A 14,794-nucleotide genomic window follows, 5' to 3' on the forward strand; every position below is an offset into this window, starting at 1 on the left:
ATTACAGTTAAAGCACAGATGTATTAATGAGAAGACAAGTTGTTCAATGGTAAGGAAAAATAGCACTGAGGAGAAATTTTGGCAATAAGCAGCTCATCACATCGTTATCAGATTTGAAAGCTCCATTACAGAACAGGAATTGTAAAAACATTCTCAAATCATGTCAGCTGACAGTTGTTACTGATCAACTGCAGGAACAGTCATAGAAATGCACTTCAAGAATTTTGGATCTTTAAAAATACAAATACACAAAAATAAATTTTTGCACTCGTGTTTAAATAAAAAGTCGCAGAGCAGACAGGAAATTAGAGGATCTGACTGCCACTTCAGCAAAATCTTCCTCATTTGATTATTGTAGTCAAGAATAATTTATACCAAAATACTACAGAGAATGGGTCCAAGAATGAAATGTGTTTCAAATGCACAACTTTCTTCTCTAAAGAGAGAACAGCCTTATAAAAATTTCTTTTTAAAATTTACTTTTTGTCAGGTCAAGTCTTTATTCAGCTTTATTATCAGTTAAATTTATTTCTCCCCTAATTCCATTTAAGGATATATAAAACAAAACGATACTGAATCAATAAGTGAAAAGGATGCATACTCCTGAATATCCACCTTCCTCCCTATCCTCATGTTCCTTTAATATTTTAAAAAGTTATTTTTGAAAGTAATATACATTAAAAGTATCTGAAGATACTCAAATACGTTTTTGCTGCTCCATATATAAAAACAGGTCAACTGTTGAGGGATTTGGATCTTTTGGAGTCTTACCAACTCCCAAAACAGGCATAGCAGGTGGTAGCACCTGTGCCAACCCAATGCCAGCCAACACAAATTTCTGCATTAATTCTCTGAAAAAAAATGCACTGATCACATTAATAATGGAGGATGGATTATACCACCGGAGATAAACAGCTCTTCCTGGGCGCAGCAACTGTGACCAATCTCTCATTACCCCCAGCCCTTAAAATAAACGACTGGAGGAGTGCACCCAGTGCCCAGCAGCGACATTCCAGAGCTGTGCAGCTGCACGGGAATCACGGCCTCCTGCCACAGCAGCACATTCCAGGTGCTTTATTTAGGGGGGAGTCACAAGTGGGCTCAGCCGTGAAGTGCATCACATAGTTAAACAAGTTCCTTGCTTTGCTAGTCCATTCTTTTCCCACACATTTTATGTTACTCATTCACTACAGCTAGTCTGAAAGACCAGAGAACTTTAACCCCACCACCGCCCCGTCCTAAATTGAGAAAATCTGTTTTCTGGCTTGTCACATTTTCAATAGAAGAATGAGTAACAGGCTCATTTCTCACTTCCTAAGCATATGCTTTTCCTGACTGCAGACTTTCACCCCCTCTTTGCCAGAGTTTGTCGATCGAACTTTTTCTGCACTTACTTTAATACAGTATGAGATGCAATTATCTCCATAGTGTTTACAGCATCTATGCCTTGGGCCATGTTTGCACCTGCAAAAAGCATAATGAAACACGTATTAACTCGTAGCTGTTTTCAGCGACAGGAGACTTCATAAATTTTTCTTGGCTAAAAATACATAAAGTGTTATTTGCCCAGCACTCATTCTCCCCATTACCCACTGAAGGGCGCTGTGAACTTTTATGATACCATAAAAGGACAATAAAAAGTAACAATACTTTGGTTGTACACCAAGAAAAAAGTGTCTGCACACATATTTGGATCCAACCTCTTGCCATGCTACATATAAAATGCTAAATTAAAGAACAAATTTTCTGCTGTGGTCAACAAGAGGTGATGAGACCTTCCCTGGCTTGTCTCTACTCCATGGTTCTGGAAGGATATTTGAGCAAGCATCTGTTACCTCTGTCCTTTCATCTTTCACACCACTGTAAGGGTCACTGAAGGGCAATGCAGATCATAGAAGTGCATAGAAACATCCTGTGAGAGTTCTCTCAATTACAAACCTCTCACTTTTGGGCTATTTCTCCTGCAGTGTAGATTTTATGTAGCTCTTCATTAGGACTGAGAACTTGACCTTGAACATTTAAAACAGACTGACTTGAGCTGGTGGGATGCGTGGATTGCACAGTTTCTAGCCCTGAATTAGGCAGAACTAAAATAAGTAGTGTCATAATGGGTCTGAACATTCAATTTTGCTATCTCCAAGTATTTAATATTTAATGTAAAATAAATTACACAATTTATATACTATGTCAAATATCTTGGAAGTTTTGAATCATGTACTATAAAGTCTAATGGCCATAAATCATCTGTGAGGTCAGTTTATGTAGCAAAAAATGTAATGAGAATGTGCTCAGGTTACAGGCATTTAGACTCAATTATATTGAAAAGAACCATATGGAAGAGAACCAGTGAGAGCATAAAAACTCCATATTGAAAGTTTGCTGAATGACTGAGTTGGGAGCTTCAAAACCTTAAATAAAGAATGTTGTTCTCCATCTTCAATCTTTGTATTTAACCAACAACAGCAGATCTGTGAACTCTAGAAAACTGAGTAACAGGTATTTAAGACAAAGCAAGCATAAGCAATTCAGGTAAAATAATTTGATTATGGCTGGAGGTGTCTTTTTCATGCCTGAAAAACCACTGATGACTTCCCTCATATTTTTCTACTAGAACTCACAGCAAATCATAGAAGTCACCATATGAAGGGAATCACTTCATGTTTGTTCATCATCTGAGCAAGTAAAATAAGCCTCTACTTCGAGTACACAATGCACTTGGGAAGACTCTCTCTCCAGCAGGTAGAGATTTGGTCATAAAACTGCTCTTGAAGAGGTCAGTGGAAGTGAAGATTCATAGGTGCCATGTGAACATACCCCTAACCCATTTTTTACTTCATCTTCCCTGTAAATGAATGACTCCTCATGGTATCCAACCTGCCTCAAGCAGAAGAATCAGTCATAGCTGAAGTAAATTATCTGAACATATCAGACTGAAAAGCTCACTGCTCTCACCTCTTTAAGCTCATGCTAAAAGACAGTGAATTGTATTCTGTAGACAGGGAAGCACCTACCTTGTCTTCAGCTCTTCAGATGTCTAGATCTGACCTTGTGCAAAACAGAGCTCTTCAGACTCACTTGCTTTCTTTGCAATTTTCCAGCTCCCAACAGCAGAGGCAGCCCACATGCTATCAATCCTGTTTTTAGGTAGTTCTCCTTTATGCAATACAGGGATGTAGGTCCCCAAAAGACTATGTTATGGTCACTTATAGTGACATAAGTAAGGTCTGCCACTGTGCAATTTTTCTCCTTAATAGTACCACTAATTCCAGCCATGCCATGAGATGGTTTTGTGGAAAACTGCAGAGAAAGCAACCACCATCCGGCAATCCTCATGGACTGAATTTGCTCTCCCTTATTAGACAACTACATGTTGCAAGTCACAGCTATGACATACAGGTCTTCAGGTTTTGCTTTCACTGGAGTTCATAATTTGCCACTATTAACTACCTAGTGAAGATAAAATAGAAAAACACTGAAATGCAATGCAGAAGTATTATAAAACATTGTCAAATACAACATAACAGACATTAAAACCCTCTATATAACAATTTGTTTTGTTTTTCTTTGGGGTTTTTCTACTCACACTTTGTCCATGAGCTTTTTTGTTAGTGCCAGTATGTTCATTGGCTGTGATACTTTTTCACTCTGCTTGATTTTTCTATCTGTTTTTGAAAATGCTGCTTCAGGTGAAAAAGAATGGGTGGGGATTTCTTCTTTCCCTACAATGAATCTGAAAGGAAAAAAAACAGAACAAAGGAATTACATTAATAACTCAAAGAAATATATGAAGTCCTGCATAATCCTTTAAGTCTTAGACTAGATTGAATTTACTCCCAGATCTGTAAAAACTTATCCTATACAGCTGCCAAACCTCGTACTTTTTCAGAGAAGATCACTCCACTGACATATATTTAAAGATATATTTCAGATAGAGGATACAACTGATGCTGGGAATTTTTTTTTAACTAAAAACAAAAACATTGATAGGGAAGTCCAGCTCTCAGACAAAGGAAGAACATAAGTAATAACATAAAAAGGCACTTGAAATATTTCAATTATCCCCAGCAAAATGGGGTTATATAAAGGTTGATAATTACTAGAATATTTTTATAAATCTATTTTGTAGAGTCTTCAAAATGTTTTTGCTCCCACCGATAGCATCAAAGCAATTGTTTTGCTTGGCCACATCTTCAGCCTTCTTTCTTCACCCAGAATTTGACATGGTCAATATATTGGCTCATCTTAGGTGTAGAATTACTGTGTATCAAGGGCAAGGGAGGACACAATGGCAAGATGTTTCCTAACACCATGCACTATAATCCAAGTTACACTGTACCTTGGCAGTCCTTCTGAGGGTAATGAAGATATAAAAACTTTGTCATTCTGTAATTCAGCAAATAAGCTCCAGGTAAAAACACAGCAGCCATTTGCTTCCAGGAAAACATGGGTAATGATGAATCCCAGTTTTAGACAGACTAGTACTCCTTCAAAAGCATGCAATTGTATGTCTGAGTTTCCTTTAATAACAGTCCCAAATATGAGGGGATTTATCCCTTGCCAGCACAAAAGAGGAAACTTCCTCACTCCTGCAAGAGGGGAGGTTTAGACTGGATATTAGAAAAATTTCTTCACTGGAACAACTGTCAAGCACTGGGACTTGGCTAGCCAGGAAGTAGTGAAGTCACCATCCCTGGAAGAATTTAAAAGACAAGTAGATGTGGCACCTGGGGACCCAGTGGTGGACCTGGCAGTGTTGGGTTAAAGATTGGACTGGATGATATTAGAATCCAAACCAAGTGATTCTATGATTATGCCTTCTTCAAAATATGTATATCCAAAAGCTGGAAAAATTTTAGAGCAGCATGATTTTTCTTAGGAATATTCTCTTTTCTTACAATGCAGCTGCCACTGTGCATGATTCCACAAAATCTTGTCCTACATATCACAGAAACTTTACTCACTTTAGAGCAGAGTATGTAAATCCTTTCAAGCCATCTTTGCACCTGAAAGACAAAACCAACAGATTTCTCTGTAATGGGCTGCTGGCAATATAAAGTGTTACAGATTAAATATGCCATAAAAGGGCTGTGAAAGAACACCACAGGAGAGCTTTTCATGAACAAAAACCAGCACATTTGCAACAATTCTGCGGCTATCCTTGATTCCCAGTTGTCACCACAGCCTTGGGACATCTCTGAAACAAAGGATACTGCATCAAATGCCAGTGCTTCTCTATTTTATCCAAACCAAGAGTGGAGAAATTTTTGAAGGATGGTAAAAGAACCACTAGGGCAATAATGCAAGATGACAAAGAACTGTTGCTTTATGGAAAAGTAGTCATGATGAGTTTAAGAAAACAGAAGTTTTACTGCAAGGAGAGAAAGAAGGGTTGGATCTCAATGAAACACTCACCCTTCTTGTGAAAAGCTGCAGGGAATAGTTTCTCTGACTGAGATAAACTGTTGTACTTTGCAAAATGCTGATCTCTGCAGCTTCTTACATTACGAAGACCCTTAATCAGACAGTCCCAGTTTCTTAATTATTAGTTTGTGGTTGCTCTGATTCTGAGCTTGATAATACATATATACATATATCTGTTCTTACCAACTACAGGATTCCTGGTGTGAAAAATGCCCACAGCAAGGAGCCCGTATTTGGCTATGAAAGATGTAGGTTATTGACTTTTTTCTGTTCAGGATACAATGAAAGGAGCTAAAGCTTGCAGCTGCTGCTGATTCCCCCTAAAAAACAATGTTGGTAGCATAGGAGAGAGATACTTGTGTTTTCTCCCCTTTTCATGGAATTGTATATACATGGGTGGAATACATGATGCTAAAAATGCATTCCTGACACAATACACCAAGCACAAACTAGTAACTTATCAACACCACCTCCTTCAAGAGCACACCTCCTCTAAGGGAAGACAGGGCAGCAGTCACAAAAGCTTTGTAAACAGAAGCAGATGACAACAACCCTTCTACCTGCAGAGACCACATTATCCCTGGAAGTGATGTGTCCATACCCTTCAAGAGCAGGTGACACCATCTCCCAGAAGGCTCCATGTGTGGTCAACATGTATTACCATTGGCTGGATACATGCAAACAGCAGAAAAAGCATACCAAGATCAAAGATGTTCACAAATGCAGAAAGTCTTGCTTTGTCCTGGCAGGGGTGTGCCTGGTGCAGAGCTGGTAAGACATCACAGCACTAAACACTCCTGGGAAATTCTTCCCAAGGTTACGACCTTCAACACATATGTTTCCAAGGACTTGGTTTTGTCAGCATGTGCACAGTTCCACACAGCACCAAAAAATTTATTGCAAAGAGTTTGTCTTTTAAAATGACTACAGTTAAAATATTGGTCACATATTTATGATCTATAGGGGTTCAAGGTAAATACATACAAATAAAATTGCACACTGTATCTTTAATTAACAGAGAGCTTTTAAACCAAAGATATGTAGCAATTTTATTTATTATTCTTTACCCATTCATACAATTCAGAAGCTGAAACACTATCACAGCACTTGTACAGAATGATGGACTCAAAGATGAGTTGAAAACAAAACGATGGACTGAACCAACTCATCAGCTTAGAGATCACAGTGAATCATTGGCAGAAGTCCAGAGTCCAAATGCAGAGGTTTAACATATACCCCACTTTATCCACAGAACCACAGTCCAGCTTCACAAGTTTGATTTCAAACCTGCAGCTGACTGTAGGTTAAATGCCCTTTGAGTGAAGGGTGTCCAACACATTATGCCTGCAAGCTGCCAGCTCATGAATAGGGCCTTAGTTTCTACTTTTCCAGTAAATTAAAACCATACACAAACTGCAATCCAAACATGCATGTAAGTGTTTCTAGAATAATATCAGAACAGAAAAGTAATTACAGTATGACCAGAATTGTTTTCTCCTTAATCATTCCAATGCAACTGCACTTCCAGTTGCAAGTGTTCAATAATTCCTTTACTGCACCAGCAGATGTCCCTGCCCAGCTGTGCTCAAAGCACTCTGAGGGATGCTATCCTACAGTTCATTTCCTTTAAACTGACCTCAAAGAAAATGCCAATCCTTTCTTCACTAACATTGAAAATCAGAAGACATCTGAATCACCCAAAGACAAAACAGTACCCCGACCCCACACTTTTTTTCTCCAAGAAAAATATTTCTAGTGTCTATTCTAATTACACAAAAAAGTCAATTCATGCAGAAAGTGTTTAGTGTATTGGAATTTTATTAGCTATGCTTACTTTTCTTACTTTTTTAAGTGTTCTGTGCATTTGAAGCTACAGCTCCATGAATCTCCATGAAAAATGCATAAAAGTTAAATATGTAGTTCAGTAAGGAAGTGATGCTAAAGACACAATTAGAATGTTCCCCCCTCTTAACTTCCTATTCAATTTTTAAAAAGTAAGAAGCGCAATTAAGCTCTTAAATAAAATTTAATTAATGCTGCTTGTTGTCTAAACTGTCTTCTCTAAAGCCATCCTGCAAAACTAATGGGTGTGTAGAAATATTGTTCTTTAAGGGTTTTATAAACAGGAGTCCTAGAGAAACAATATTTGCAGTCAAGAATAATTTGTACTGTAACTCCCCTTCTCTGGCATGCCCATTTTTCTCTTACGAATGAAGAGGCAACCAACAACAAAACCAGAATTCGAATTTTTTGCTTTACATCATGGGTTGTGAATTCACTATATTTAAGGTTTCAGAATGCTAGTCTAGAGATTGAAATGACCTTTGTTATTCACTCACTAGGTACACAACACTGACAGCAACCAAAAAATGCCCTACACACTGACACAATGACTTCAAATACACCTTTTTTTTTTTTTTTTTTTTTAATTTTATTTTGGAGGTGTGTAGTGTGTTGGTGTGACACCCCCCCTTGCAGAGAGACATCAGTGACTGGGCTCAACAGTGACTGCTGAGGTACAACACTGGCTGCACATGGCACGTTTCATGAACACCTGGCTGCTAATAACTGAACTAAGAGTAATGATTTGCTTCATACAGCCACTAATTGGTAATAATAATGCCACCACTAATTGGTTATAATAACTTTCACTTAATGCTTCATTGCTCAAGGGGTGAAAAAGCCTGCACTCTGGTGCTGACCCCCATGAGCCATTCAAGCTTCAAATGAGCCTAGTACAATTCATTACATGCACTCAGCACTGCAGACACCCCCGAGGGGAAAAACCTAAAAAGCGAATTTTAAGGGAGTTTTTTAGGGTACTATTCAACTTGCAAAGCTTGGGATAACAGAGTTGTATAGTATCACAGAAACTTGGTGTAGCTCACCTACCTTTCTGTGAGGCCATGCTCACAGGACAAGAGGGAAAGGCTTTAAACTGAGAGGGCAGGTTTATATTAAGTATTAGGGAGAAACACTCTGACGGTGATTAGGCACAGGTTGCCCAGAGAACCTGTGGATGCCCCATCCCTGGCAGTGTTCAGGACCAGGTTGGACAGGTCTTTGAACTTCATCTAGTGCAAGGTGTCCTGACCCATGGTGATTGTTAATCTTCCAAACCAAACCACTCTACTACTTTGTATTTTCCACCACCCTGAATATCCCAGGGACCAGATCCCATGCTGCAGGAGGGCAACGCTGCTTTTTGCCCAGCAAGCAGTAATGTAGGGCATAATTTGGCTACTTTTTCCCATCAGATGGGGATTGTCCCTGGTACAAAGCCAAGAGCACCAGTGACTTTGCCAGCTGTCCCTGCTGGCACATGTACCTGATCACACAGCAGAAATGCTCTGCTCTGTTCCAGCTTCTGCCTGGCCAGAGCCCTGGTTGGAGCCAAAGGAGCAGAAGAATCAAGGAGCCAAAGCAATAAATTTGGGTTCTCAAAATTCCCCTGCTGGGACTATTCTGGCACATGAGCAAATAGGGTTGATTTTAATCGTGCATATTTATAAGATAAATTTAACTTACGGCCACACACATTTATTTTTTCATAAAGAAAACAGCAGAAGTGGAATAGAGCCAAGGCTTGATACAAACTATACTTCCAACAAGATATGAACTAACTGTAATTATGTTTGTGTATGCAAAGAGGTGCTGTGTATGAGTTAACTGTACTGTCCCTCCATCCTGCAGGAAGAATTTCCCACACTGAACTGTAAGGCTGGATGCCAGCAATTATGTTTTGGGGTTTTTTATTAGTATGCCTTCTCATAGCTCTTCTCAAGATTTTTCTGTGACCAACTGATATACACTGAACAAGAAACCTCCTGGGGGAACATCACTTTTCACCCATGGAACTGGTAAGCAGAAAGCAGCTCACATGCCATGTTAAAAAATGTCCCCGCAGTGCTTATGGTATCCTTCAGGGTAAGAGTAAATTAGAAACTCCTATATGCAGAGCTCTCATTATGGCCACGTGGGAAGGAAGCACTTCAAGCACAGGACATGTGTTAGCATTTTACTGCAGCACCTCTGCCTGGGAAGACTGGTCAGGGGAGCACGTTTCCGAGTTAAGGTGTCCTCTTTATGGAGGATCATAGTGATGAAATGTGACCATGTCTAAACATGACAGCTACACCTCTTGCCATTAAATCCCTTGCTCTTATGAATTTAAAGCTTTCTATGTTATTTTGTGACCAATGCTGATCTCTAGAGGATAATCTGTTTTCTTATTTAAGTTGCTTCAAGAGGTTACCCTATCTCCCTCCTTCTGTTTTTCAGCTGGACTTCATGATCTTAATTGATTCATTCCTCATCCTCTCCCCAGTGTTAAATGTCAACAGCAACAGGTACCATTTTTCTGAGATGTCTTCTGTATCCATTTCTCTTCTTCCTTTTCCATCTTCTCTTTTGTCCTTTCTTCCTACAAGTTAAGCTGCTCTTTCCCCCCCAGCTGTCCTTTAAATGTTGTTCTCAAAAGCTCATTTATTTTTCTTAAAAATAACTGCACAGAGGAAATCTATAGGTAAATTTAAGGGAAAAAAAAATATTCATACCCAGATTCTTCTCTGAATTTCCCTTTTTTAGATTAAACATATATTTTCTTTCTATCTTTACACACAGGACTTACCTATTCAAGTCAGAACTATGAAAAAATTATAAGGTGCAAAAAATATAAGCAAAAAATCTAATCTTGTACCCCATGGATAACATGTAGCTTTTGGAAAACACGTCAGAAATCACATTAAAAATACCTGAAATCAGAGGAGTTGTAGTTTATAAAAATTATACTTTAAACTTTAGAATTTTCTACTGCAAATGTAGCCAGGATCAAAATTCAGTCAAAAGGCTCATAACTTGTGTTTCCAAATCAGATAGTTAACTTTTGCAAGTTTAACTAAAACATTAAAGAATGTATCCATGGCTTTTCTTTTAGTTTTGCCTGAAGTATAAAATGATCTTTTCAAAAGGCCATGGTTTTGCAATCTTCACATGCAGTGAATATAAAACCATATTTTGTAAAAAAATAAATGAACAAAGAAAGACTAAGTAGGGACAACATTCAAGGAGAAGGATGAGATTAGCACCGTGTAAGATGTACATTATTTTTTTCTTGACCTAAGTTGAATGCATCATTACAACACTTGGAAAGAAAAGGTGCATGGAAATAACAAACCACGTAGTCAACAGTGACCTATGGTCCCATTAAGCTCTCATGTAAATCCAGGGAATTACATTTTGGAACAAAAATTTTACAATTCTGTGAAGAATGTGACACTGCAATTGAAAAGAAAGCTGTTTATATTGAAGTTAAATTACAATACTGGATTCAGAGTTGTAAACCAAAACTGCTATCAATCAACACTTCACATCTGATTGTTAATCAAGTTTTCTGTGTTACTGTCAAATTGAAATCAGATTTCTACTGATGTTAATTATCCTACTACTTACTCTCATTTCTTCAGAGCTTAGCACTTTCTAAAATGTGCAAGTAACTGCAATTTAAGTAAGTGGATTTTCTCTTAAAAGATCTTGAAAACAACCAAAAAATTTTTGTTATTTTAGCTGGATGAAGATGTTCCATTTCATTTTGTACCAACAATGCTGTGCTGTGGGCTCAGGAGCAACAACTGAATCGTTCAGATGGACACATTCCCATCTCAAAACCCTTTATCAAAGCCCCTGCCTCACACAGCTAATAGAAGAAGCCAACAGAGAACCAAAGAACAGTATGGTGGGAAGGGATCTTTAAAGATCCTCTAGTCCAACACCCCTGCCAAGGGCAGGGATACTCTCCACTGGAACAGGCTGCTCAGAGCCCCATCCAGCCTGGGTTTGAATGTTTTCAGTGATGGGATATCTAGCACCTCTCTGGGCCACTTCTGCCAGTGTCTCACCACCCCTATAATAAAACATTTCTTTCTCATACCCACTTTAAATCTACCTTTTTAGTTTAAGACCATTAACCCTTACCCTGTCACTACAGGTTCCATTAAAATGTCTGTCCCCACCTTTCTTATAAATCCCCTTTAGGTACTGGAAGGTGCTCCAAGATCTCCCAGGAGCCCTCTCTTCTCCAGGCTGAACAGCCCCAACTCAGCTTGTCACAGGAAAGGTGTTCCAGCCCTCTGATCATCTTTGTGGCCTCCTCTGAACCTGCTCCAACAAGTCTGTGTCTCTCCTGTGCTGAGGACCTCAGAACTGAAAACAGTTCTCCAAGCAATTAAGAAAGCTGACTAAATAATGAAGGATTTATCTGCTTAGTTCAAATGATTTGTTGAATTTTGCAAAGTGCTGTAGTTTTTCCACTATCCAATTTTGACCTTTTTCTTACAAGTGTTTTAACAAAATACAGCAGCCTTCTGTTAAAGCAAAACCCAAACATTCTCTCCAAATCAGGCACAGAACAAAAATAGGAAATGGAAAAAAAACCCTGGAGACACGAAGATGGGAAATCAAATTGTCTCTAGAGGCATGAGGACACAGAGAAATGTACCTCAACACGTGTACAAATCCACGTCCACCTCTGGAGCCAGGGCTGCACTGATGCCGTCTCATTGTTGTCAGAACAATGAGTCAGTCACTAAAGGGACATGCTGTTACAAGATTAAAAAACAAATAATCTTACAACCACAACGGGTTTTGCTCATTATTAAATAATGGTGGCACCTGCAGTGATTCTATCTTAGAAGGGGGCCTGTGCTAAGTTTATCTACTGCCAAATGGTCCTCTGCCTTTTTCTACTGGCTCTCTGCAATTGGAAAAAAAAAAATAATAAAGAGAGAAAAAAAAAATAAGAGGCTAAATTTGTTGGAACTGTTTTCTGTAAAAATACTTAATGCTATTTGCAGATGATTCAAAATTTCAGTGAGCTAAACCTCTCTCAATGAACAATTAATTCAACCATTCAAGAGAAATAGATACATCATTTGATTTTCCCAAATGATCCGGTGATTGGATTTGAGGGAAAGGTTTGGCTGTTTGCTTTGTTTCAATTAGGGAAAAATATGATTAAAAGGAGAAAATCCATTTATATTTTTATATTTATTAAGAGAATCTATGACATTTAATAAAATACATGACCAGAATAAATTTAAAATGAAATTAAAAGCTATAAAAATATTTTAAAGAAATTAGCAATCATTCTGAATGTGCTCAGGCCACTGCTGAGCTAGGATAGAGAGTGAAGACCAGTAAGTTATTTTTAGTACTTTGACTTGAATTGAGATCTTGACTGTATTGTTTAGAAATACTCTTAATTCCATACAATGAAGAATGTTGCCAGAATCATCAAGACTGTTACAAGCATTTAGCCATAAGTATTAGGACAACATAAGATGGTTGTCACACACAAACTAAATGACCATGTTTCAGAGTTTGTTGAAATTCAATTTCTATTTCTTTGTCATGATGACTGCCACTTGCAGGTTTACCTGCTAACCTAGAGTTCACACCAGCATGTCCAAGATGAATGTTGTGGTGTTTGCCTCTGATGCTTCTAAGTACCATAGGAAGTCTTGAAATGACATTAAAATGTAAAATCTGTTCTGGAAGAACCACAGAGTGAGTGAACTGTTTGTGCACAGCCTCAAGAATACACTATTTTGAAAACCAAATTTCAGTGCAACCACAGAAATTCACTCCTGAGTTACTCCCTTGATGGCTTATACTTTAGCAAGAGAACACATTTTACTCTAGCACAACAGTTTTATTTTAAATTACTACAGTGCTGCTCATATTTTTAGTGCTGCACATCCAGGTGCAGTATTTAGAATAGAAAGTTGCATCACCAAAAAAAACCCCAAAAAACCCAAAAAGACCAACTTGAGAGACTGGTCATGAGACCTGGAGTGACCTGACACAAAGCCCAAGCCTACCAGTCAGAGGGAGGATGTGTCACTTCTGTGATGGACAATTCTTGTCCTTTCCTCTTCTAACAGACATTTAAATGTGGCTTCTGAATATCTGTAATGCTTCAAATTTCATTTTTGAAGAAATAATTTTTAAGAAAAAATTAACTCCATACCAAGAATGCATGTGTGTATGTATGTGTATATATATATATATATATATATATATAAAAAAAACATACCATTTCCTCAAAAATATGAAGAAAAATAAACTTAATTATGTTACACTGAATCATTGCTGCAGTTAATTTAAGCAAGAACATGGTATTTATGAAAATAATCTTCCAAAAATTATTGCTGGGAAGTTACATGCTGTTGGTATTCTTTAGGAGATCAGTAAAACTCCCCACAATTATTTCACTTTGTAAATATACCACATCTGCTTTTGTCAGCTACAAAGTATGCAATCTGAATTTTCCTGGCACTCCTAGAGAAGGCCAGGTACAGACTGATTGTGAGCCACCAAAGTGACCTCAATACTGAGAAAGCTACATAACTGTGGAATGTTTAGTTATTTTTAGAAAAGACAGCGCTAAACACTGACTATGGTACTGTCTGGGAAGGGAGGAATTAGACAAAACTGCAATTCAGCTGGCTTCCTAAGGAGGAAGGTTGTATATAAACAGACCCTGCAAGTGCCTGGAAGACAGTCATGAGGACAAGACTAACAATGAACACACGCTTATCAAAAACAGATCCTTGTAACACTGGGTCTCATTTTGTGACTAGGAATGCAAAGTGATGTATATCATATGCTATTGACTTAATTCAGGCTTTGGACTTACAGCATGTGACATTTTCTTATAAAAACAACCACAGAACCATAATCTAACAGAAGATATCTACAATGAATACAAAACTAGTTAGACAAGAGTAGTGAGAGAGCAGTTGTCAATGGCTTCCTGAAAAACTGGAAGGATGTACTAAGTGGTACTCCACAAGGACCAATTCTGGATGGCTGCTACTCAGTAATTTCAGTAGTGAGAGTGGTGACAGAGAAAAAGGTATGTGCCCATTACATCTGCAGATAATACTGAGCAGAAAAGGGCTATAAGGGCTGCTAAAACGGGCTGAGAGAGTTCGGGTTGTTCAGCCTGGAGAAGACTTTGGGAAGACCTTATATCTAAAGGGGTTATATCTAAATCTGGGGAGACCTTCTAATACCTAAACGGGTTACAAGAGAACCAGAGTGGGATTTTTAGGAAGACATTTAGTCTTAGGACAAGACATAGTAAATTGAAACTGAGAGCAGGTTTAGATTAAATATTAGGAAAAATAATTTCCTGGGAGTGTGGTGGGACACTGTTACAGGTTTCCCAGAGAAGCTGTGGATGCCTCATCCCTGGAAGTGTTCAAGGTCAGGTTGGATGGAGCTCTGAGCAACCTGGTTTAGTGGAAAGTGCCCCTGCCCATGCCAGGGAAGAAGGAACTAGATGGTCTTCAAGGCTCTTTTCAACCCAAAC

General features: G+C 38.3%; 1 protein-coding gene across 2 annotated transcripts in view; it reads right to left on the minus strand.

Annotated features, from left to right (window-relative positions):
* TMEM135 (transmembrane protein 135) overlaps positions 1–14,794 on the minus strand; it is a 157,794-nt gene that overhangs the window by 13,131 nt on the left and 129,869 nt on the right. For both annotated transcript variants that reach the window (XM_086882185.1, XM_086882186.1), the window contains exons 7-9: positions 4,962–5,003; positions 3,584–3,730; positions 1,395–1,464 (exon numbers count right to left, since the gene is read on the minus strand). In XM_086882185.1, coding sequence (XP_086738311.1) covers positions 1,395–1,464; positions 3,584–3,730; positions 4,962–5,003 — 259 coding nt within the window. The remainder of the gene's footprint in view (positions 1–1,394; positions 1,465–3,583; positions 3,731–4,961; positions 5,004–14,794) is intronic.

The sequence above is a fragment of the Cyanistes caeruleus genome, chromosome 3, assembly GCF_971803275.1.
Source record: "Cyanistes caeruleus chromosome 3, bCyaCae1.hap1.1, whole genome shotgun sequence".
In the NCBI taxonomy this organism is placed as follows: Eukaryota; Metazoa; Chordata; class Aves; order Passeriformes; family Paridae; genus Cyanistes; species Cyanistes caeruleus.